The sequence below is a fragment of the Chiloscyllium plagiosum genome, unplaced genomic scaffold (genome assembly GCF_037043375.1).
Source record: "Chiloscyllium plagiosum isolate Xiang-an unplaced genomic scaffold, Cpla_swu_hap1 HiC_scaffold_2, whole genome shotgun sequence".
Classification (NCBI taxonomy): Eukaryota; Metazoa; Chordata; class Chondrichthyes; order Orectolobiformes; family Hemiscylliidae; genus Chiloscyllium; species Chiloscyllium plagiosum.
The window spans coordinates 56,662,431-56,685,737 of NW_028270140.1; the positions used below are offsets into that span (position 1 = coordinate 56,662,431).

A 23,307-nucleotide genomic window follows, 5' to 3' on the forward strand; every position below is an offset into this window, starting at 1 on the left:
AATCTAGACTCTATTTGCTGGTTACTTCTCCATCTATCCTTTTCTCCATTTTGAACAGTAACTCGATATTATCAGCCCTCCAGTAATTTCAGTGCAGCCAGAGAGCAGACCTCTAGTGCAGCCAGAGAACAATTAAATTGACTGTTAGAGTCTCTTGTATTTGCTCTTTGGACTTTTTGAACACCCTAGTTCATAATTCAGCTGAGTTTGGCAGTTTATTTACTTTCATAAATGTTAAAACCCTTTATATTTTCTCTCATTATATTTATCCCAGTACATCCTTACACAAAAGAACAAAACAGAAGTACAGCAGAAGAACAGGCCCTTTGGCCCTCCAAACCTGTGCCAATCATCATGCCCTAACAAAACTAAAAATCAAACCTTCTGTTCTTATTTGGTCCCTATCCCTCTATTTCCGCCCCATTTGTGTAACCACCCAGATGCCTCTTAAATGTCACCAACATGCCTGCTTCTACCACCTCTTCTGGCAGCGTGTTCCAAACTCCTACCATTCTCTGCGTGAAAATTTTCCTTTCAGCTGCTATCTTTGCAGTAAAAACAATCCTAGCCTTTTTAACCTTTCCTCATAGTCAATGCCCTTGAGACCAGCCAACACCCTGGTCAACCTTCTCTGCACTCTCTCCAAAGCTTCCACTTCCTTCTGGTAGTGTGGCGACCAAAACTGCACACAATACTCCAAATGCGGCCTAACAAAGGTTTTATATAGCTGCAACATGGTTTGCCAACTCTTTCACTGCATGCCCCGGTTGATGAAGGCAACCATGCCATGTGCTTTCTTAATCACCTTGGTCACTTAGGGAACTGTGGACTTGCGTGTCCAGATCCAACTGTACATTAATGTTCCTAAGGGTTCTGCCATTTACGGTACAATTCATACCTAAATTTAATCCTCCACAAGGCTTCACCTCGCATTTATCTGGATTAACTCCATCTGCCATTTCTGTGCCCAAATCGCCAATCTATCTATATTCCGTTGCATCTTTTCACAATCATTGGCACGATCAGCAACTCCGCCAATCTTCATGTCATCTGCAAACTTACAAATCAGACTACCCACATTTTCCTCCAGATCATTTATAAATACTACAAACAACAGAGGAAGCAAGACTGATCCCTGTGGAACACCACTAGTTACCGGTCTCCATTCTGAAAAGCACCCTTCCACTGCTACCCTCTTTCTTCTATGACCAAGCCAGTTTTGTATCCATCTAGTCAACCCACCCCAAATACCTTACCATTTTCACCAGAGTGTCTGCATTTTTCTCATCTGACACTGGATGCAGAAAATATTCAGTGAGAACCAGATTCAGGTTACCTTTTTGACCTTATTTTAAATGTGGTTACGGTATAAGACATCATTGATATTTTCTTGCCAATACTTTTCATGCTCCGTCTTTGCTTTCTTAATTCATAGATTAGATTCTCTACAGTATGGAAACAGGCCAATTGGCCCAACAAGTCCACACCAACTCTCCAAAGAGTAACCCACCCAAGTCCATTTCCCTACCCAGGTCCAGTTCCCTACCCCATATTTATCCCTGACTAATGCACCTAATCCTTTGGGCAATTTTGCATGACAAATTCACCTGAGCTGCATGTCTTTGGATTGCGGAAGGAAACCAGAGCACCTGGAGGAAACCCACGCAGACGGGGCGAATGTGCAAACTCCACACAGATAGTTGCCTGAGGCAGGAATCAAAGCTGAGTCCCTGGTGCTGTGAGGCAGCAGTGCTAACCACTGAGCCACCATGCCACCCACTAAATTCCTTTTTGTAATTTCACCACTGTGCTGTTGATACAGCTCCAGGCTTTCTGTCGAATTAAACTCTCAGTATCTGACTGATGCTCTTTTTTCTTGCTATCGAGAGGACTCTAGATTTGGGACTTCCATCATTTAGTTTCAGTGAAAAATATTTCTTCTGAATCCTAAGGATCTTCTTCTTGTACGGATCTCCCACTGCTAAAATTGGGTTACTGCCAGGTAGTTGGTTTCAAGTCTATCTTTGCTAAACCACATCTCAAATCAGAAGCTTAAAAATATATAAAAATTGCTCTAATCATTATTGGAGTCAAAAAGGGTGGCACTGGAAAAGCACAGCTGCTCAGGCAGCATCTGAGGGGCAGGAGAGTTGAAAGTTCAGGCATAAACCCTTCATCAAGAATGTGGAGGAGGTACAGGGATGAGAGATAAATAGGGGGGTGGGATGGGGGTGGGGCTGGGAGGGAAAGGCAAGTGGGTAGGCAATAGGTGGATATAAGTGGGGGTTTATTGTGATATGTCAGTGGGGAGGGTGGAGCAGATAGGTGGGAAGGAAGATGGACACGTCAAAAGGGTGGTGCCGAGTTGGAGGATTGGATCTGGGATGAGGTGGGGGAAGAGGAGATTTGCAAACTAGTGAAGTTGATGTTGATGCCATGTGGTTGAAGGGTCCCAAGGCAGAAGATGCGGAATTCTTCCTCCAGGTGTCGGGTGGCTTTGATTTAGCAGTGCAGGAGGCCCAGGACTTGCATGTCCTTGGGGATTGGGAGGGATAATTGAAATGATGTGGTTGTTTGGGGGGTGTGGTGTGTGGTGTGGTGTGGTGTGATGTGGTGTGGTGTGGTGTGGTGTGGTGTGTGATGTTCCTTGTAATGCTCTGTGAGTTGGCATCTTGTCTCCCCGATGTAGAAGAGATCACATCGAGAGCAATGGATGCAATAGATAAGGTGGATAGATGTGCAGGAAAATATCTGCTGAATGTGAAAATTTCCTTTGACGCCTTGGACGTAGGTTAGTGGGGAGGTGTGGGTGTTAGTTTTACACCTCCTGTGATGGCAAGGGAAGGTTCCGGCTGAGGAGGGTGGGTTGACCTAACAAGGAGGGAATGCTCGGGAGGGAAATATATCTTTGATGGTGGAGTCTGACTGTAGGTGGTGAAAATGGCAAAGGATAATGCGCTGCATCCAGAGATTAGTGGGGTGGGAAGTGAGGAGCATGGGAGTTCTATATTTGTTGGTTGTTGGGGTGGAATTCAAGGGCATAGGTCCAGAAAGTGGAGGTGGTGTGCTGGAAGGTATTGTTGATCACGTAGGAGGGGAAATTGCAGTCTCTGAAATCTGGGATATCCTGGGGTGGAATTGCTCTTCCTCGGAGCAGATACAGTGGAGGCGGAGGAATTGGGAGTAAGGGATTGCATCTTTCCAGGAGTGGGGTTGGGAGAAGGTGTAGTCCAGATAACTGTGAGAGTTAATAGGTTTGAAGAAAATATCCGTGTTAAGTCGGTCGCTGGAAATGGCGATGGACAGGAAGGGGAGGCAGGTGTCTGAAATGGTCAATGTAAACTTGAGGTCAGGGTAGAAGGTATTCATGAAGTTGATGAACTGTTCAATCTCCTTGTAGGATCATGAGGTGGTGCCAAAACAGTCATCAAGTTAGCGGAGGAAACGGTGTGGAATAATGCCAGTGTAATTATAGAAGATGGATTGTTCTGCGTATCCGATGAAGAGACAGGCATAGCTGGGGCCTGTGCGGGGGCCCATGGCTATCTGTTTGGTCTGAAGGAAGTGGGAGGGCTCAAAAGAGAAGTTGTTGAGGGTGAGGACCAGTTCTGTCAATCAAATAAGTGTGTCAGTGGAGGGGGACTGGTTAGGCTGGTGGGAAGGAAGAAACAGTGAGCTCATAGGTCTTCACCATGGGGGATAGACGTATATAGGGACTGAATATCCATGTTGAAGATGAGATGTTGGGGGACAAGAAAATTGAAAGTCATGGAGGAGATGGAGGACATGGGTGGTATCCTGAACGTATAAGGCGAGTTCCTGGAGCAAAGGGGACAGAACAAAGTTGAGATATGAGGAGATGAGTTCAGTGGGGCAGGAGCAGATGGAGACATAAATTCAGAACACTACCCATGCCCTCCACTTCCTCCGTGACTTTCAATTACCCGGTCCCCTTCACTCCATTTTCACCATGGACATCCAGTCCTTATACATGTCCATCCCTCATGGCAAAGGCTTACAAACCCTCTGTTTCTTTCTCTCCCGCCGACCTAACCAGTCCCCCTCCCCGGACACACTCATTTGATTGGCAGAACTAGTCCTCACCCTGAGCAATTTCTCCTTTGAATCCTCCAACTTCCATTGCACCAGTGGGGTAGCCATGGGCACCTGCACTGGCCCCAGCTATGCCTAGCTCTTCATTGGATATGTGGAACAGCCCATTTCCATAGTTGCACCGGCACCATCCTCCATGACATTGATGACTGTATTGGCACCATCTCGTGCTCCCACGAGGAGGATGAACGGCTCATCAACCTCACCAACACCTTCCACCCTGACCTGAAGTTTACATGGACCATGTCTGACACCTCCCACCCTTCCTGGAATTCGCCATCTCCATCTCCGGTGACCGACTCAACACAGACATCTATTTCAAACACAGGGACTCCCACAGCCATCTTGACTACTCCTCCTCCCACACCCCTCCTGTAAAAATGCGATCACTTACTCTCAATTCCTCTGTCTCTGCAATATCTGCTCCCAGGAGACTCAATTCCACTGCAGGTCATCCCAGATGGCCCCCTATTTCAAGGACTGCAATTTTGCCATGATCAACAATGCCCTCCAGCACATCTCCTCCACTTCTTTCACCTCCTCCCTTGAACCCCACCCCTCCAAACGCAACAAGGATAGAACCCCACCCCGGTCCACACCTTCCACCCCACTAATCTCCGGATACAGTGCATTATTCTCCACCACTTCCACCACCACCACCAATCAGACCCCACCACCAAAGATATATTTCCCTCCCCAGCCCTATCTGAATTTTGCAGAGACCATTCCATTCTTTATCCCTTATTAGGTCCACACCCCCAGCAACCCACCCTCCACACCCGGCACCTTCCCTTGCTGCCACAAGAAGTGTAAAACCTGTGTCCACACCTCCTCCCACACGTCTGTCCAAAACCCCAAAGGATGTTTTCACATCTGGCAGAGATTTTCCTGCACACCCATCTATCTCATCTACTGCATCCATTGCTCTCAATGTGGTCTCCTCTACATCGGGAAGACAGAATGCCAAATCGTGAAGCATTTAATGGAACATCTCTGGAACATATGCACCAAACAACCCAACCACCTTGTCAGCCAAACACTTCAGCTCCCCCTCCCACTCCCAAGAACATTCAAATCTGAGGCCTCCTGCACCACCAAATCAAAGTTGCCCGCCAACTTCCACCTCGTGACCTTTCAATCACATGGCATCAACATTAACTTCAATAGTTTCCAAATCTCCCCTTCTCCCACCTCATCCCAGATCTAACCCTCCAACTCAGCACCACCCTCTTGACCTGTCCTACTTGTCCATTTCCCTGAATGATGAGGGAGAAGGTAGGACCAATCAGGGATAGCAGAAGGAAATTGTGCGTGGAGTCTGAGCAGATAGGGAAAGCCCTAAATGAGTTTTTTGCTTCGGTTTTCACCAAGGAAAGGGAACTTGTTGTAAATGAAAACTTTGAGGAGCTGGGATACAGTCTTGACCAGATCAAGATTGATGAAGTTGATGTGCTGGAAATTTTGGAAAACATTAAGATTGATAAGTTTCCAGGGTTAGACCAGATTTATCCCAGGCTGCTCCGAGAAGTGAGAAAGGAGGTTGCTAAGCCGCTGGCGAGAATATTTGCCTCCTCACTCTCCACGGGAGTCGTACCCGAGGATTTGAAGTAGGCGAATGTTGTTCCTCTTTTCAAGAAGGGTAATAGGGAAATCCCTGGCAATTACAGACCAGTCAGTCTTACGTCTGTGGTCAGCAAAGTTTTGGAGATAATTCTGAGGGATAGGATTTATGACTATTTGGCAAAGCATAGTGTGATTAAAGACAGTTAAAATGGCTTTGTGAGGCATGACCTGCCCCTCACAAATCTTATTGAGTTCTTTGAGGTGGTGTCAAGACAGGTCGACGACGGTCGAGCAATGGATGAGGTGTATATGGATTTCAGCAAGGCATTTGATAGGGTTCCCCATAGTAGGCTCATTCATAAAGTCAGGAAGTATGGGATACAGGGAGATTTAGCTATTGGATTCAGAATTAGCTGGCTGACAGGAGGCAGAGAGTGGTTGTAGATGGAAAGTATTCTGCCTGGAGGTCAGTGTTGAGTGGGGTCCCTCAGGGTTCTGTACTTGGGCCTCTGCTCGTTGTAGTTTTTATAAATGACTTGGATGAGGAGGTTGAGGAGTGGTTTAATAAATTTGCAGATGACACAAAAGTTGGAGGTGTTGTTGATAGTATAGAGGGCAACTGCAGGCTGCAGCGTGACATAGACAGAGTTGGGCTGAGAAATGGCAGATCGAATGCAACCTGGATAAATGCGAAGTGATGCATTTTGGAAGGTCGAACTCAAATGCTGAATATGGGATTAAAGACAGGATTCTTGGCAGTGTGGGCGGCACGGTGGCACAGTGGTTAGCACTGCTGCATCACAGTGCCAGAGACCCAGGTTCAATTCCCGCCTCAGGCGACTGACTGTGTGGAGTTTGCACATTCTCCCCGTGTCTGCGTGGGTTTCCTCCGGGTGCTCCAGTTTCCTCCCACAGTCCAAAGATGTGCAGGTCAGGTGAATTGGCCATGCTAAATTGTCCGTAGTGTTAGGTAAGGGGTAAATGTAGGGGTTGGGGTATGGGTAGGTTGCGCTTTGGCGGGTCGGTGTGAACTTGTTGGGCCAAAAGGCCTGTTTCCACACTGTAAAGTAATCTAATCTAATCAGAGGGATCTGGGTGTGCAAGTACATAGATCCCTCAAAGTTGCCACCCAAGTGAATAGGGTTTTTAAGAAGGCATATGGTGTTTTGGCTTTCATTAACAGGGGGATAGAGTTTAAGAGCAGTGAGGTTTTGCTACAGCTCTACAAGTCCCTGGTGAGACCACACTTGGAATATTGTGTCCAGTTCTGGTCACCCTACTAGAGGAAAAATACAGAGGCTTTAAAGAGGGTGCAAAGAAAGTTTCAGAGAACACCTGTGGGACACCCGGACCAACCAACCCAACCACCCCGTGGCTCAACACTTCAACTCCCCCTCCCACTCCACCAAGGACATGCAGTCCTTGGACTCCTCCATCGCCAGACCATGGCAACATGACAGTTGGAGGAAGAGTGCCTCATCTTCTGCCTGGGAACTCTCCAACCACAAGGGATGAACTCAGATTTCTCCAGTTTCCTCATTTCCCCTCCCCCCACCTTGTCTCAGTCAAATCCCTCGAACTCAGCACCGCCTTCCTAAACTGCAATCTTCTTCCTGACCTCTCCGCCCCCACCCCACTCGGGCCTATCACCCTCACCTTGCCCTCCCTCCACCTATCGCATTTCCAACACCCCTCCCCCAAGTCCCTCCTCCCTACCTTTTATCTTAGCCCGCTGGACACACTTTCCTCATTCCTGAAGAGGGGCTTATGCCCGAAATGTCGATTCTCCTGTTCCTTGGATGCTGCCTGAGCTGCTGCGCTTTTCCAGCAACACATTTTCAGCTCTGATCTCCAGCATCTGCAGTCCTCACTTTCTCCCTGCAAAGAAGGTTTACCAGGATGCTGCCTGGACTGGAGGGCTTGCCTTATGAAGAAAGGTTGAATAAGCTCGGACTTTTCTCTCTGGAGAGAAGGAGGAAGAGAGGAGGCCTGATCGAGGTGTACAAAATAATGAGAGGAATAGATAGAGTCAATAGCCAGAGACTTTTCACCAGGGCAGGATTGACTGGTACGAGAAGTCATAATTTTAAAGATATTAGGAGGAAGATATAAAGGAGACATCAGAGATAGGTTCTTTACACAGAGAGTTGTGAATGCTGTGGTGGTGGAAGCAGAGTCATTAGGGACATTTAAGCAACTGCTGGACATGCACATGGATAGCAGTGAGTTGAGGGGTGCATAGGCTAAGTTATTATATTTTACATTAGGATTAAATCTTGGCACAACATCGTAGGCCAAAGGGCCTGTTCAGTGCTGTACTTTTCTATGTTCTACGTTCCTTCCCACGTATCCACTCCACCCTCCGAACCCACCTATTATAAATACTCCCCACCTGCATCCACCTATCATTTTCCCACCTACCTTCCCCCCAGCCCCAGCCCCACCACCACCCCGTATTTATCTCTCATCCCTCACCACATGAAGGGTTTGTGCCCGAAAAGCCAACTCTCCTACTCCTCAGATGCTGCCTGACCTGCTGTGCTTTTCCGGCACCACCCTTTTCCATTCTGACACTCCAGCATCTGCTGCCCTCACTTTCTCCTCTCTGCTATTCTAATCATTAACCCAAACATGCTACCTAGTTAGCCAATGCTCACAAAAAACATTATTGAAAGGCATAAGGAATTTATATTAATGTATGAGAATGTGTTTTTTTCAATACAGAAACTGGAAAGTTGTGGAAACAACATAAAAACTTTGTTTATCTTAAGAATAACTGCAAGCAACAGAATTGTTGAATCTTTTGCAAACAATGAACAAGACTGAGTACTGGAATTGTTTATAATGGAGTCAAAAGCTAGTTGTGGAAATTACTAATTAATACTGACTTCGGGAGGCCCAGGTACAAGTCCCACCTGCTCCAAATAACATCGCTCAACAGATTGATTGAAAAGTTAACATTACGTAACTTGAGTAATGAAGTAAAGAAATAAAGACACTATTAGCAACCATGATCGATCATTCTTCCCTGACAAAGAGAGACAGGAGTTTCAGTTTCAGAATAAGGGAGCATGACCAGTAAACTACTCAAGGGAACTTCACATGTTTTACATTGTCCTGGTGGGGAAACCAGAGTCATGTAATTAACTTTTCTTTATGATAAAAACAATCTACAGAAGGATCTCAAACACAACCCAGTATGCCTTGCTCTGTCGAAGCACCCTGTGGTTGGTATGTCCTTGTTTGCTATGATCTGCCTCTACAAAACCAAGTTTTTCACTGTACTTAGGTACATGTGACTGAAAAAAACCAAATCAATGGAGGAGGGTGGATTCCCTAAAAGCATGCAAGTGATGAAAATGAAGTTGAGCATATTAAAATTGCATGAACAGTGACTGTTGTCTGTACACTCAGAAGGATTCAGTATTCTTTTGGTAGTATTGTGCAACAAGATTGTTGAACTTAAAGTTTGACTAATAAGCTGTTAAACCTCTTACCAAAAACATTAACAAAATAGCTAAAGCTGTCTCCCATGTTATTTAATATGGGGAGACTTAAAAAACTCTCACAACGTTCCAGCGATCAGTTCCGACTGCCTTTTAATTATTCTCAACATCTCCCCACTGACCTGGATTTGCAGTACACATTCAGCTGAATTTGAACCATCAGTGGCTGAAAAGGTGACTTCATCATGCCGTGTCTCAGAGTCATCATGATTGTAACTGTGAACACATAGACACATTCACCTATGGTTGTTATTGTCACAAAGTAAAGCTCAACACCAATGTAATGTATCCACTCACTACCTAATGTGGAATAATGAGAAGTAACACTGAATGGATAGCCTGAAATCTGGAAGAGTATTAAGTAATGTCAAGAAGCAAATGCAAATTATTTAAATAAAGAGAATGTGACAATCCATGACAGAACTGAAAGAGTATGCAAATTACATAAGACCATTGCCACTTCAAAATTGATCTAATCAACCATTAGCTTCTCTGCCTGAGATCAAAACTGTACAGCTGCTACACTCAGGATACTAACAATGGAGATTAAAGAGTTGAAGAGCTGAGAGAATATGCAACATCAAGTATATTTCAATATATCAAATACCACAATTAAAATCTTTCCATTATTTTTCAATCAACTATTTTTCTCATTGGCTATAATTACAATTCTATAGAAAGTTTACAGTCACAAATGTGTGTAGTTATTTAAGCGACATAAAGTCTCAGATAGTGATGAAACAATCTTTGCCAAAATTCTAGCCTCCTGGCTCAATTCAATGTACCCTTGCTAAGTCAAATCAAACTGTATAATTCACAAGGTGTTCACTTCGCTTTGCTTTATACCACCACTAATTAATCCCACTTCCCTTTCCTACTCCCCAAATCCTTTTGTATCCCAGCTGGTTCAGTCCCATTCTCAGGTTCTGAGCCCTCATATCTGGACATCTCCAGCATGTCATTTGGAACCACCACTTACTCCATCACCCTCTGTATCTAATACAAGCACCAACAGAGTCCAATTATTGCTCAGATTTATAAAATCAGTTGAGGGCAATATACAGAGTCATTCACAAAAGAACAAGTTAGATGGAGCAGCTGCAGCACTTGCTTTTTCCCCATCTTAATTTATTTTAATATCTGGTTTACATTTTCAAAAAGTTGAATTGTAAACTCAGGAAAATATTTAACGTTGCCTTCCCTTACATTGATTGACAGGCATTCTGCTTTGAAACTGAGCATCCATTGTTTCCTTCCCAGAGAGCAGTCTATTGTTTGAAAAACTATGCCATTATCAATGCTTCCCTGAATTTCTAACAATTGGTTTTCTATTTAATTAAAGAATGAATGAAAGTTTCAAGAAGCTGTATGAACAGATTGTGCCTTTGCTTCAACAGACATGAATAAATGTAAGGTTATCCAATTTGGTAACAAATCAGAAAGGCAAATTATTATCTAAAGGGAGAGATGTAACAAGATTTGCACAGGAGAAAGTGAGGGCTGCAGATGCTGGAGATCAGAGCTGAAAATGTGTTGCTGGAAAAGCGCAGCAGCTCAGGCAGCATCCAAGGAACAGGTGAATCGACGTTTCGGGCATAAGCCCCTCTTCAGGAATGAGGAAAGTGTGTCCAGCAGGCTAAGATAAAATGTAGGGAGGAGGGACTTGGGGGAGGGGCTTAGGAAATGCGATAGGTGGAGGGAGGTCAAGGTGAGGGTGATAGGCCCGAGTGGGGTGGGGGCGGAGCGGTCAGGAAGAAGATTGCAGGTTAGGAAGGCGGTGCTGAGTTCGAGGGATTTGACTGAGGCAAGGTGGGGGGAGGGGAAATGAGGAAACTGGAGAAATCTGAGTTCATCCCTTGTGGTTGGAGAGTTCCCAGGCAGAAGATGAGGCGCTCTTCCTCCAACTGTCGTGTTGCCATGGTCTGGCGATGGAGGAGTCCAAGGACTGCATGTCCTTGGTGGAGTGGGAGGGGGAGTTAAAGTGTTGGGCTACGGGGTGGTTGTGTTGATTGGTCCGGGTGTCCCACAGGTGTTCTCTGAAACGTTCCGCAAGTAGGCGGCCTGTCTCCCCAATATAGAGGAGGCCACATCGGGTGCAGTAGATGCAATAGATGATGTGTGTGGAGGTGCAGGTGAATTTGTGGCGGATATGGAAGTGTCCCTTGGGGCCTTGGAGGGAAGTAAGGGGGGAGGTGTGGGCGCAAGTTTTGCATTTCTTGCGGTTGCAGGGGAAGGTACCGGGAGTGGAGGTTGGGTTGATGGGGGGTGTGGACCTGACGAGGGAATCACAGAGGGAGTGGTCTTTTCGGAATGCTGATAGGGGAGGGGAGGGAAATATATCCCTGGTGGTGGGGTCCGTTTGGAGGTGGCGGAAATGACGGCGGATGATACGCTGTACATGGAGGTTGGTGGGGTGGTAGGTGAGGACCAGTGGCGTTCTGTCCTGGTGGCGGTTGGAGGGGCGGGGCTCAAGGGCGGAGGAGCGGGAAGTGGAAGAGATGCGGTGGCGGGAAATTGCGGTCCTTGAAGAAGGAGGCCATCTGGGTTGTACGGTTTTGGAACTGGTCCTCCTGGGAGCAGATGCGGCGGAGACGAAGGAATTAGGAATATGGGATGGTGTTTTTGCGGCGGAGACGAAGGAATTGGGAATATGGGATTTTCACAACCTTGTACATCAGCTGCTGAAAAGAAACATGTAGGTGAGCAAATGGCATGTTGCCCTTCATTGCGACAGCAGCAAGGATGATGATGAAATTGTACAAGGCTCAGTGGCACCACACTTGGAGTACTGTGAACCATTATGTTCTACTTAACTCACCCAGGATTCTGACTTAAGATGTCCCAGCTATGGAGTGCGTGAAACAAGGGTTTACCTGACTGATCCCGGAGATAGCGTTCTGTTTCTGTAGTGTAGTGCTTATCACGTTTACCTAAGAAGTGAATGATCCCTTGTTCAGAACCAGGCAGAGACAGTGGTGTTCCTTTCTTCAGTCAACATGGCAGCTCAGTGATTAAAACTGCTACAGCATAGCACCAGGGACGTGGCATTCGATTCCACCATAAAGCAACTGTCTCCCTGTATCTGCGTGGGCTTTCTCTGGGTGCTACAGTTTCCTCCCATAGTCAAAAGATGTGCAGGTTAAGTGGATTGGCATTGCTCAATTGCCCATAGTGTCCAGGGTTGTGCTGGCTAGGTGATTAGCCATGGTAAATGCAGGGTTATAGGGACAAGGTAGGGATATAGGTCTGGGTGGGATGCTTTTTGGAGTTTCAGTGTGGACTCGATGGGCTAAAGGCCTGCTTCCGCACTGTAGGGATTCTATGATTCTAGGGCAGGACTGACGTGTGAAGAGAGATTGGAGCAATTAACATTAAACTCACTGGCATTCAGAAGAATGAGGTGGGGATAACATAGAATCCCTACAGTTGTTTCGTCTAGGTACTAGATAACATTTTCAGTGAGCCTCCGGATGAAGCACTGCTGATAATTCCTGCTTTCTATTTATATATTTGGGCTTCTTTGGGTTGGTGATGTTCATTTCCTGTTCTTTTTCTCAGGGGGTGGTAAATGGGGTCCAAGTCAATGTGTTTGTTGATAGAGCTCTGGTTGCTCACTGAAGATGTTCCCTATTATGGTGACGAAACGTCCGAAAATGAACCTTCCAGCTCAGCGAGCAAATCTACATCCAGAATCTCAACCTGAGCTACAAATCTTCTCAAAACTTGTTAATCCCTACAGGCCATTTTGCCCAACAAGTCCACACTGACCCTCCAAAAGCAACTCACCCAGACCCATTCCTCTACCCTAATATTTTACATTCACCGCTGATTACACATCCCTGAACATTATGGGCAACTTAGCATGGCCAATTCACGTAACCTCTTTGGATTGGGGGAAGATATCAGAGCACCCAGACGAAATCCGCACGGACAAGGGGAGTATGTACAAACTCCACACAACCTGAGGCTGGAATCAAACCTGGGTCCCTGGCGCCATAAGGCAGCAATGCTAACCACTCAGCCACTGTGAACCAATAGAAGACCCAAAATTCTAACAGGCAAGATCTACGTAAATGCAGAAAGAATGTTCCCAGTAACCGGGGAGTCAAGAACCATGGTAACAGTCTCAGGATACTTGGTAGAACACTTCGGAATGAGGTGAGAAGAGATTTCTTCATCAGAGTAGTGGCTGAGGCCAAAATATTGAATATTTTGAAGAAGGAATTAGATATAGTTCTTATGCATAAAGGAATCAGAGGGTATTGAGAAAAAGTGGGAACAAGCCACTGAGTTGGATGATCAGCCATGATTATATTGAATGGCACAGAAGGCTCAAAGAACTGAAGGGACTACTCCTGGTTCTATTTTCTATATTTCTCTGGTGTGTCAGATAACAAGATTACAGGATTTTGTTTTATACATGTTAGAATGTGTTTTTTCTCTCAGTATCAAAGTTAAGGAGGCTTTTTGCACATGGTGACAAGTCCATTTCTTCCTCCTTCCCTCAAAAGAGATGTAAAATATTTTCAATTAATATATGGTTATAGAGGATAAATAGAGTGCAAAGAGGTGGCATGGATAATTTGAGGAGACATGAAATGGGATGGTGAAGGAGGTGAAGGGCAAGGTTCAGAAGGTCATTAACCGCTGATTGGGAGCTTGGATACAGATGTGGCTCTTCTCACTCGCTTGTCCCTGCACCACACTTCTCCCTCGTAACTTCAAACTCATAAACTGTACTGTAAAACCCACCCTGCTAGGAATTAAAAAATGGGTCAGAGATGCAGTCTGCATATTCATAAGTCAACAGGTTAGGTTTATCCAAACCCATGAAAGATTTTGCTTTATGATCAAATGATATATGTTTCACCTTCTGCTCCCTCAACCCATCCTTCCACCTTCAATGATTTAAGCACATATACGCCTGGCCCTAAGAGCATCCTTGCAGTAACATTTCAATGCCAGTGTGCCCTGAAATGTAGCTTTAAACTGAAGAATCATCATGTAAGTGGATTGAAAAAGAGGGACCTGCAAGGCAGGCATGGGTTGGATGCCAGCATCCTTGGACAGGTGTAAAAAGTGCAGCAAGGCCTGATATATTATTTTGTGGGGTCCAAGATGGTAGCTCAGAGGAGTAAGCAATGAGCTGAAGTTGCCAGGTACCCACCCTGACAATCATGCCAGGAATTGCCGTGTCTAGTTTTCTCACGGGAAATGGTAGGATAGAAAGTGGAATGCCAAGCAATAAATTCCTTCTGCAGGCATTTCACCACTGCACAGCAAATATCTCATCTCGATGCTTGTATGTCTTGGAAAATCCAATGAGCTGTTCCCAATGTTGAGAAGAGACTCACCTGATCTCTCACATAATTATCCCAGATTTCATGCCCTTGCCATTCGGGCTCCTATAAAACTTAGCCCCTCAACTTTGAAAAATAATTTGATTGGAATTTACAAACAAACTTGCATCAGTCCTGTAAGAGGCATTTGCTATTTACATTGATTCAGTCCACTAAGAAATGAACTGGTAATATTACCTCACTCCAGGCTTAACTGAACCTGCTTCTAGTTTAATTTGGAGGTGCCGGTGTTAGACTGAGGTGTACAAAGTTAAAAATCACACAACTCCAGGTTATAGTCCAACAGGTTTATTTGGAAGCACTAGCTTTCGGAGCGCTGCTCCTTCATCAGGTGGTTTATAGCAGTTAAAGAGGTAGCAATAAGAGATTGGTCTAGTTATCAGGTAACAAAACCACCTGATGAAGGATCAGCTAGTGCTTTCAAATAAGTTAGATTAGATTACTTACAGTGTGGAAATAGGCCCTTCGGCCCAACAAGTCCACACCGCCCCGCCGAAGCGCAACCCACCCATACCCCTGCATTTACCCCCTACCTAACACTACGGGCAATTTAGCGTGGCCAATTTACCTGACCTGCACATCTATGGACTGTGGGAGGAAACCAGAGCAAAGCCACGCCAACACGGGGAGAACGTGCAAACTCCACACAGTCAGTCGCCTGAGGCGGGAATTGAACCCGGGTCTCTGGCGCTGTGAGGCAGCAGTGCTAACCACTGTGCCACCGTGCCGCCCACAAATCTGTTGGACTAGATCTCTTTGAAACCTGGTTCTAGAAGAAATCTTGTTTTGTTACCTGATAACTATACTAACCTCTTATTGGTGTCCTTCAACTGCTATGAAAAGGAAATTTGCTGCAAAATCCTACCATCAGTCAGGATGCACTCGCCTGCATCTGTTTCAGTGAAAGAGAACCTTCACCAGACACTGACTTTACGAACTCAGATAAAACAAAGCCATGTAACTTAAGGGCCATAGCTTTGATTTTTAGGTCATTCTGAATTCCATACTTCTCCTATTCCCATTTAAATCTGATGGAATGCTTTATTCAACCCTTACATTAAAAAAAAATCATTTAAAAAACTTAGATCCTTAGACAGTGAAAAGAGGGAAACAAAGCAACGGTCCTTATTCAGCCAGCTCATTCATGGCCTTCTTATGATGTCACTGATTTCTTTTTCTCTCCCAATTGAGTAAGACCCCTCCCCCTCTACCTCCCAACCCTGTTCCCACTCCTCTGCCCTGCCCTCATGCCCCATCCACTATTTTGCCTCATTGACCCCCTTTTCCCTCCGCTTTAACTCACTCTACCCTTTGTCTCATGCCCTTTCCACTTTGGCTTACAACCCTTCACTTTGACATCTAACTCATGCTCCTCCCCCCAGCATCCCATCCCTCCGCCCTCTGTCTTCCACCCCACTCTGCCTGTGCCTCATATCTCATCCCTCATTGATAATCACAAGACACTTTTATTTGTGATCCAATAAAGAATGACACATATGCTAGACCACTTTTGGAATATTGCGTGCAATTCTGGTCTCCTTCCTATTGGAAGGATATTGTGAAACTTGAAAGGGTTCAAAAAGATTTACAAGGATGTTGCCAGGGTTGGAAGATTTGAGCTATAGGGAGAGGTTGAATAGGCTGGGGCTGTTTTCCCTGGAGTGTTGGAGGCTGAGGGGTGACCTTATGGAGGTTTATAAAATCATTAGGGGCATGGATAGGATAAATAGACAAAGTCTTTTCCTGGGGGTGGGGGAAGTCCAGAACTAGAGGGCAAAGGTTTAGTGTGAGAGGGGAAAGATATATAAGAGACCTGAGGGGCAACATTTTCACGCTGAGGGTGGTACATGTATGAAATGAGCTGTCAGAGGAAGTGGTGGAGACAAGTATAATTGCAACATTTAAAAGGCATCTGGCAGATCATATGATTGGGAAGGGTTTGGAGGGATATGGGCTGGGTGCTGGCAAGTGGGACTAGATTAGATTGGGATATGTTTGGCATGGATGAGTTGGACTGTAAGGGTCTGTTTCCATGCTGTATATCTCTATGACTCGATGCAGATTTAATAGCCCAATATTTATTAATGCCAAAATTTGGGGGAATAAGAGTGATTGGGTAGCTTAATGATTTAAGATCAAGAAAACCTGAAATATGCATCATCCCGAATGCCATTGTTTTAATCTGAGATTGTTTGCATTTGTCCCCAGGTTTCCCATCCAAAAGCTAGACTGAATATGAGCTGTTGTGGGGGAATTCTGGGGCAAAAAATCACAGCCATGGGGCAGAGTGCACAGGGTGTGTAGGCAGTGAAGGGAATGTTTGCAGGAGAAATCATGGTGGGAGCTTATGGGATGAATGGAGGAATCATAGAGGATAAGATTTTGGGGATGTTCAGTGTTGAGAGTTGCAGAGAAATCATGGTTGCAGTGAGGTCAGGGTAATGTTCACAATTGACCGTAGGAAGACTTGGGATTAGGCTGAATAATGGATGGAGGCATAGTTTGACTCTACAGAGCTTTGACTGCAGGAAAGACTTTGAACAATCCTGACCCACAAGCAGTGCTATAAATGAATGTACCTACTGATTCTGGCTGTTCTGCCAGACAGCCTACAGTGTGGAAAAACACATCTGACTGCAGGAAATTTAAAGCTTTTTAAAGATGGAAGCCTTATTTGAAACATTCATAGTCTCCTGAGAGCAAATTGATCACCCCTCCCTTGTCCAGAAATTAGAAGTGGACAGTTTCGAGGCAGGGTGAGACCAAATGTGAAATTGTCAAGATTTTACCTTCCTATATTACTCAAGCCATCGTCTGATGGAATTTCAAAATTATCTCCAATGTGACATACTGACAGTTTCTGTAAAATGAGGTACCATGCAGAACGAACAATATTTGTGCTGTCTTACATGGGTAAAATTTTTAATAATGCACTTTAAGCAAAACTGCTTCTTATAAAAAAGAAGTGGGCAAATACCTTTTATTAGCTGTTATTTTAATCAGATAAATGGGATGCAAATGAAAGGAAAATATTTTCTTTGCTGTGATGATATAAAATGATTAACCAGAACACATTTTCTCTCTTTATTTGCTTTTCTCTCCAACACTCCCAGGATCTTCTCTTGTCAACTCTTTTATTTCAACTCTTTTGGGTCCTCTGCTCTCACTAATCCCTGTCCCAAACTTTCAGTGATCTTCAACCTTCCCACTCACCTACTGCCATCTCAGGCATGGCTCTATATCTTGCATGGCATCCTTCAGATCTCCTGTCAAAAGAAACCTTACCACTATCTCCTTAATAACAGAAACTCCAAATCCCCAATCCTACTCTCCCTCTCACCTTTCTACTCAGCACTACTGCTCTCCAATTCTCCCTGCAAACTTATTGTCAGGTATTCACAGCTACTCCATTGACTCTGTCAGCTTGCAGCTGGGCTTAGGAGACTTCCTAATCATTGATCAGCCTCACACCAGGCAAAGAATTATATGTTTTAGATCAGCGTTATGGACTAACTTTAAACTTTTGTTGCCAAATATGAAAGGAAATTAAAACTATTTCAATTTTCCTCAATGTATTTCTGCCAAAAATACCTCTGATCATTGCTGTCCAATAAAATTGATAATGGGCCATTACACAACAGCAAAGATATCTCACCTAATTTTTAACTGCCCAAGGTCTTCTAGATTGAAGATGTCCCCTTCAATCATGGGATCACCATCCACTTTAACTACTCCATGTACTGGTTGTTTCTGAAGCACAATCTTGATCTGGTGATCTTTTGTGTCCACATCCATCACCAGAATATGATCCACTGTAATCTGACCTACACCTCCTTCCTCAACATCCAATTGTTTTGTCAAGATCTGAAATAAAATGGAAAAGCCATTTTTCATTTTTATTACTTGCTTGCAGAGCAAGAAGATCCTCCTATTGGAGGATCCAAGGTGATCCTCCAATAGAAGAACAGCTAAAACAGACAAAGAAATAAAGAAATGACATGCGGTGAAATATGTGGGTAATCTCACAGTTACATCTGGAGAATCTAGGGGAAATTTAAGGTTAATTAGTTAACAGTATGAGACAATGCATATTCTCCATGTAGCCAATTGAGCTGTTATATTCTAGCCCAATAGGAATTATGTTATAACTCACAATCCACTCAATTTTACTCTTACATTATATTTGAGGTTCTGTTATTTACGTACAACACTCAAAACTCATTGTGACCATATCATCCACTGATGCATAACGTGGGGATATTTTCCAGGAGGCAGTGATTAAAACAGTTTTTGTTTGGTCATTACTTTAATTCATTCATGGGATGTGATCATTAGCTGGGTCAGCATTTAATGCCGATCCCTAATTGCCCTTGTGAAGAGGTTGGTCAGATGCCTTCTTGAACTGCTGCAGTCAAGCTGGTGTAGCTACTCCCACAGTGCTGTTGGAAGGGGGTTCTGCGATTTTGATGTAGCAACACTGAAGGAGCAGTGATATATTTCCAGTTCAGAATAATGTGTGGGCTTGCAAATATGGGTGTTCTTACATGTATGCTGCCCTTCTCCTCTAAATGTCAGTATCCATTGGATTGCAAGGGGATGTCTAAGGAGGCATGATGAATTTCTGTAGTCCATGTTGTAGATGGTGCACACTTCTACAACTGAGTGTGAACTTTTGTGGATGTGATGTCAATCGCGCCATCTGCTTTGTCCTTAATGATATTGAGCTTCTTGATTATTCACTCATCTAGGCAAGTGGGGAATATTCCATTACAGTCCTGACTTGTAGGTGGTAGTCTGGCTTGGGAGAGACAGGAAGTAAGTTACTCCTTGCAGCCTCTGACCTGCTCTTGTAGCCAATTGCATTTATATAGCTTATCCAGTTCAGTTTCTGGTCAATTGTAAGCCTCAATATATTAAGTGGGGGATTCAGCAATGGTAACTTTGATGATAGTTAGATTCGTCCTTGTTGGAGATGGTCATTGCCTGGTACTTGATTGTTTGAATGTAACTTGCCACTTATCAGCCCAAATCTGGGTTTTTTTCCAGGTCCTGCAGCATATGAACATGCATTGCTTCAGTACCTGAAGAATCAGTAATGGCATTGTTCATTGTGCCGTCACATGCCCATTTCTGAACTTAAGATAGGGAAGGATAATTGATTAAGTAACTGAAGACGATTAGGCTCAGGATTCTACCCTTAGGAATTCCAGCAGATTCATCTTGGAGCTGACGTGACAGATCTCCAATAATCTCAACTCTCTACCTCCGCATAATAATAAAAAAAATTGTGGATACTGGAGATTTGAAACAAAAATAAAAGTTGGTGGAGAAACTCAAAAGTTAACGTTTCAACTTCCTTGACTGAAATTATCTTCCGTTATGCCAGGGATGACTCCAACCAGCATATAGATTTCTCTCCAATTCCATTGACTGTAATTTTGCTAGGGGTTTTTGATGCCGTATTGGTCAAAGGCGACCTTGATGTCAAGAGTAGTTGGTCTCATCTCCCCTCTGATGTTCCATACTTGAATTAAGGCTGTCATGTGAATGATTCTTAAGACAAAGCTCCATACAATGATTGATGATACAATGAAATGCAGTATTGCTGCCAAGTGTTACAAAACACACAACCTGTATTACTCATTATAACATCATAACCAGTCCTTATAATAATTTTCAGCAGTAAAGAATCAAGTGAAAACCTCAAGCAATACAAGTTGGTCAATGCTTAAACAAAAAAAAATAAATTTATTTCATTTTGGATTTAGTTTTAATAATTTTCCTCAGTACAGTTCTATTATATCACGATGCCATGTGTTGAACAAGGCTGGATAATTTATCATAAATATTATTTTAAAAATTGACTTGACTTAATATCCTCAATCCCATTTTTTCAGTAAGCCTATATTCTCATGTGCCCGTGGAAAAAGGAAGCTAACAGTTTAAGAAATTTAGCATAACTGGGATTATTTGAGTTTGCCTTAGCCAGATCTTTTAAGAATATTCATTTACACAGGAACAGTGTTCCCATTTTTCATTTGTGCATTCTTACCTGCACATATCACCATCTCCATCCAGAATTTGAACAACAGAAACAAAAGATGTACGGGTTGAATCATTGATTCACAGAATCTCTACAGTGTGGAAGCAGGCTATTCAGCTCATCAAGTCCACATTAATCCTCTGAAGAACATCCCATCCTACCCCTATATTCCAACAAGCCAGGCCATCCCTAGATACTATTGGCAATTTAGCATGGCTAATCTACCTAACTCTCACAACTTTGGACTGTGGGAGGAAACCAGAACATCCAGGTAAAATCCACACAAATATGGTGAGTACGTGCAAACTCCACACAGAGAGTTGTCTGAGAGTGGCTAACTACCATCCACAGCATGATGCACTGTATGGTCAGTAATTCAAAACATAATTTATGTGGTAATTTTCACCAAACTCAGTATGATAGTAACTGTGTTGATATCTCCTGACACAGCTAGCTGATGACGGACTAGTGAAGCTGTCCATTTAATCATTGCACTTTTAATAGTTGCACAAATACTTTCTGCCAGTACAGAAAGTGGAATGTGTTTATGTTGTAACAGGAGTTGTGAGACTACACAACTAGTTCATCAGATCAGCAGTAGCTGTAAAGAAAGAGAAAAACAAAAATTAATGTTTTGACTCAAACATGACTTGGCACAACTGATTGGCACTGCTGCATTCACAGAGCCAGAGACCCGGCCGGGTTCGCTTCACCCCTGGGCAAATTTGCACATTTTCCTCATGTCTGCCTGAGTTTCTGCCAGATGCTCCAGTTTCCTCCCACAGTCCAAAGATATGCAGGTTCAGTGGATTGGCCGTGCTAAATTGCCCATACTGTCCGAGGATATATAGGTTAGATGGATTAACTATAGTAAATGCAGGGTTATGGGATAGGGTAGAGGGTGGGTCTGGTTGGGATGCTCTTTGGAGGGTTGGTGAGGACTCGAAGGGCTAAATGGCCTCTTTCCACACTATAAGGATTCTATGATTCTATGACTGTTCCATAGTTCAGATAAATTGTTATATTCTAAATAAAACATCAATTCTGTACCTATCTTTCCAGAAATGCTGCCAATTCTGCTGAGTTTCTCTCACACTTTGTCTTTATTCCTGATCTTCAGTGTAGGTAACGCACTTACATAAATCAGTTTATATCTCTTCAATGAACCAATAACCAGAGAAGAAAAAGACAAATCTAGTCAACATTCACATCTTTTCACTTGACTTCAAAGTGGGGTCAAGGTCTTATTGGTCTGTTGTTATCAATGAAGGGGTGACAATTAAAAAAGTGTAACGAGGAAAGACCTCAAATGCCACCTTTTGGGGAACCTTACGTTAGACACAGGCAATAGGTCAGTTTGAAACTATTTTTATGTGGTCCTGGGCAATAATCCACTGAGGTCCACAAAACTAATCTTCTGTCCCCAGAGCCCAGGCAATTAAAGTCATATAGTCATACAGATGTAGAGCATGGAAACAGATCCTTCGGTCCAACTCGTCCATACTGACCAGACATCCTAAATTAAGCTAGTCCAATTTGCCACATTCAACCCATATCCCTCTTGACCCTTTCTATTCATATACAAATCCATTTGCCTTTTAAATGTTGAAATTGAACCAGCCTCCACCACTTCCTCTTGCAGCTCATTTCATACATGCACCACCCACTGTGTGAAAAAAGGGATCCCTTTAGGTCTCTTTTAAATCTTTCCCCTCTCACCTTAAACATATGCCCTCTAGTTTTGTACTCCCCTACCCTGGGGAAAAAAAATCTTGTCTGTTTACCCTATCCATGCTCCTCATGATGTTATAGAACATAGAACATAGAATAATACAGCACAGAACAGGCCCTTCGGCCCACGATGTTGTGCCGAACATTTGTCCTAACTTAAGCACCCATCCATGTACCTATCCAATTGCTGCTTAAAGGTCACCAAAGATTCTGACTCTACCACTCCCACAGGCAGCGCATTCCATGCCACCACCACTCTCTGGGTAAAGAAGCTACCCCTGACATCCCCCCTATACCTTCCACCCTTCACCTTAAATTTATGTCCCCTTGTAACACTCTGTTGCACCCGGGGAAAAGGTTTCTGACTGTCTACTCTATCTATTCCTCTGATCATCTTATAAACCTCTATCAAGTCACCCATCATCCTTCGCCGTTCCAACGAGAACTCTCAACCTATCCTCATATGACCTATTCTCCATTCCAGGCAACATCCTGGTAAATCTTCTCTGCACCCTCTCCAAAGCTTCCACACCTTTCCTAAAGTGAGGTGACCAGAACTGCACACAGTACTCCAAATGTGGCCTAACCAAAGTCCTGTACAGTTGCAACATCACTTCACGACTCTTGAATTCAATCCCTCTGCTAATGAACGCTAATACACCATAGGCCTTCTTACAAGCTCTATCCACCTGAGTGGCAACTTTCAAAGATCTATGAACATAGACCCCAAGATCCCTCTGTTCCTCCACCTCACTAAGAACCCTACCGTTAACCCTGTATTCCACATTCTTATTTGTCTTTCCAAAATGGACAACCTCACACTTGGCAGGGTTGAACTCCATCTGCCACTCCTCAGCTCAGCTCTGCATCATATCTAAGTCTCTTTGCAGCTGACAACAGCCCTCCTCACTATCCACAACTCCACCAATCTTCGTATCATCTGCAAATTTACTGACCCACCCTTCGACTCCCTCATCCAAATCATTAATAA

The 23,307-nt window shown here is 44.0% G+C and overlaps 1 protein-coding gene across 2 annotated transcripts in view; it reads right to left on the reverse strand.

Moving 5' to 3' along the window:
• Window positions 1-23,307, reverse strand: part of frem1a (Fras1 related extracellular matrix 1a) — a 410,320-nt gene that overhangs the window by 183,667 nt on the left and 203,346 nt on the right. For both annotated transcript variants that reach the window (XM_087996893.1, XM_043714338.2), the window contains exons 14-15: window positions 18,198-18,406; window positions 9,305-9,398 (exon numbers count right to left, since the gene is read on the reverse strand). In XM_087996893.1, the coding sequence (XP_087853019.1) occupies window positions 9,305-9,398; window positions 18,198-18,406 (303 nt within the window). The remainder of the gene's footprint in view (window positions 1-9,304; window positions 9,399-18,197; window positions 18,407-23,307) is intronic.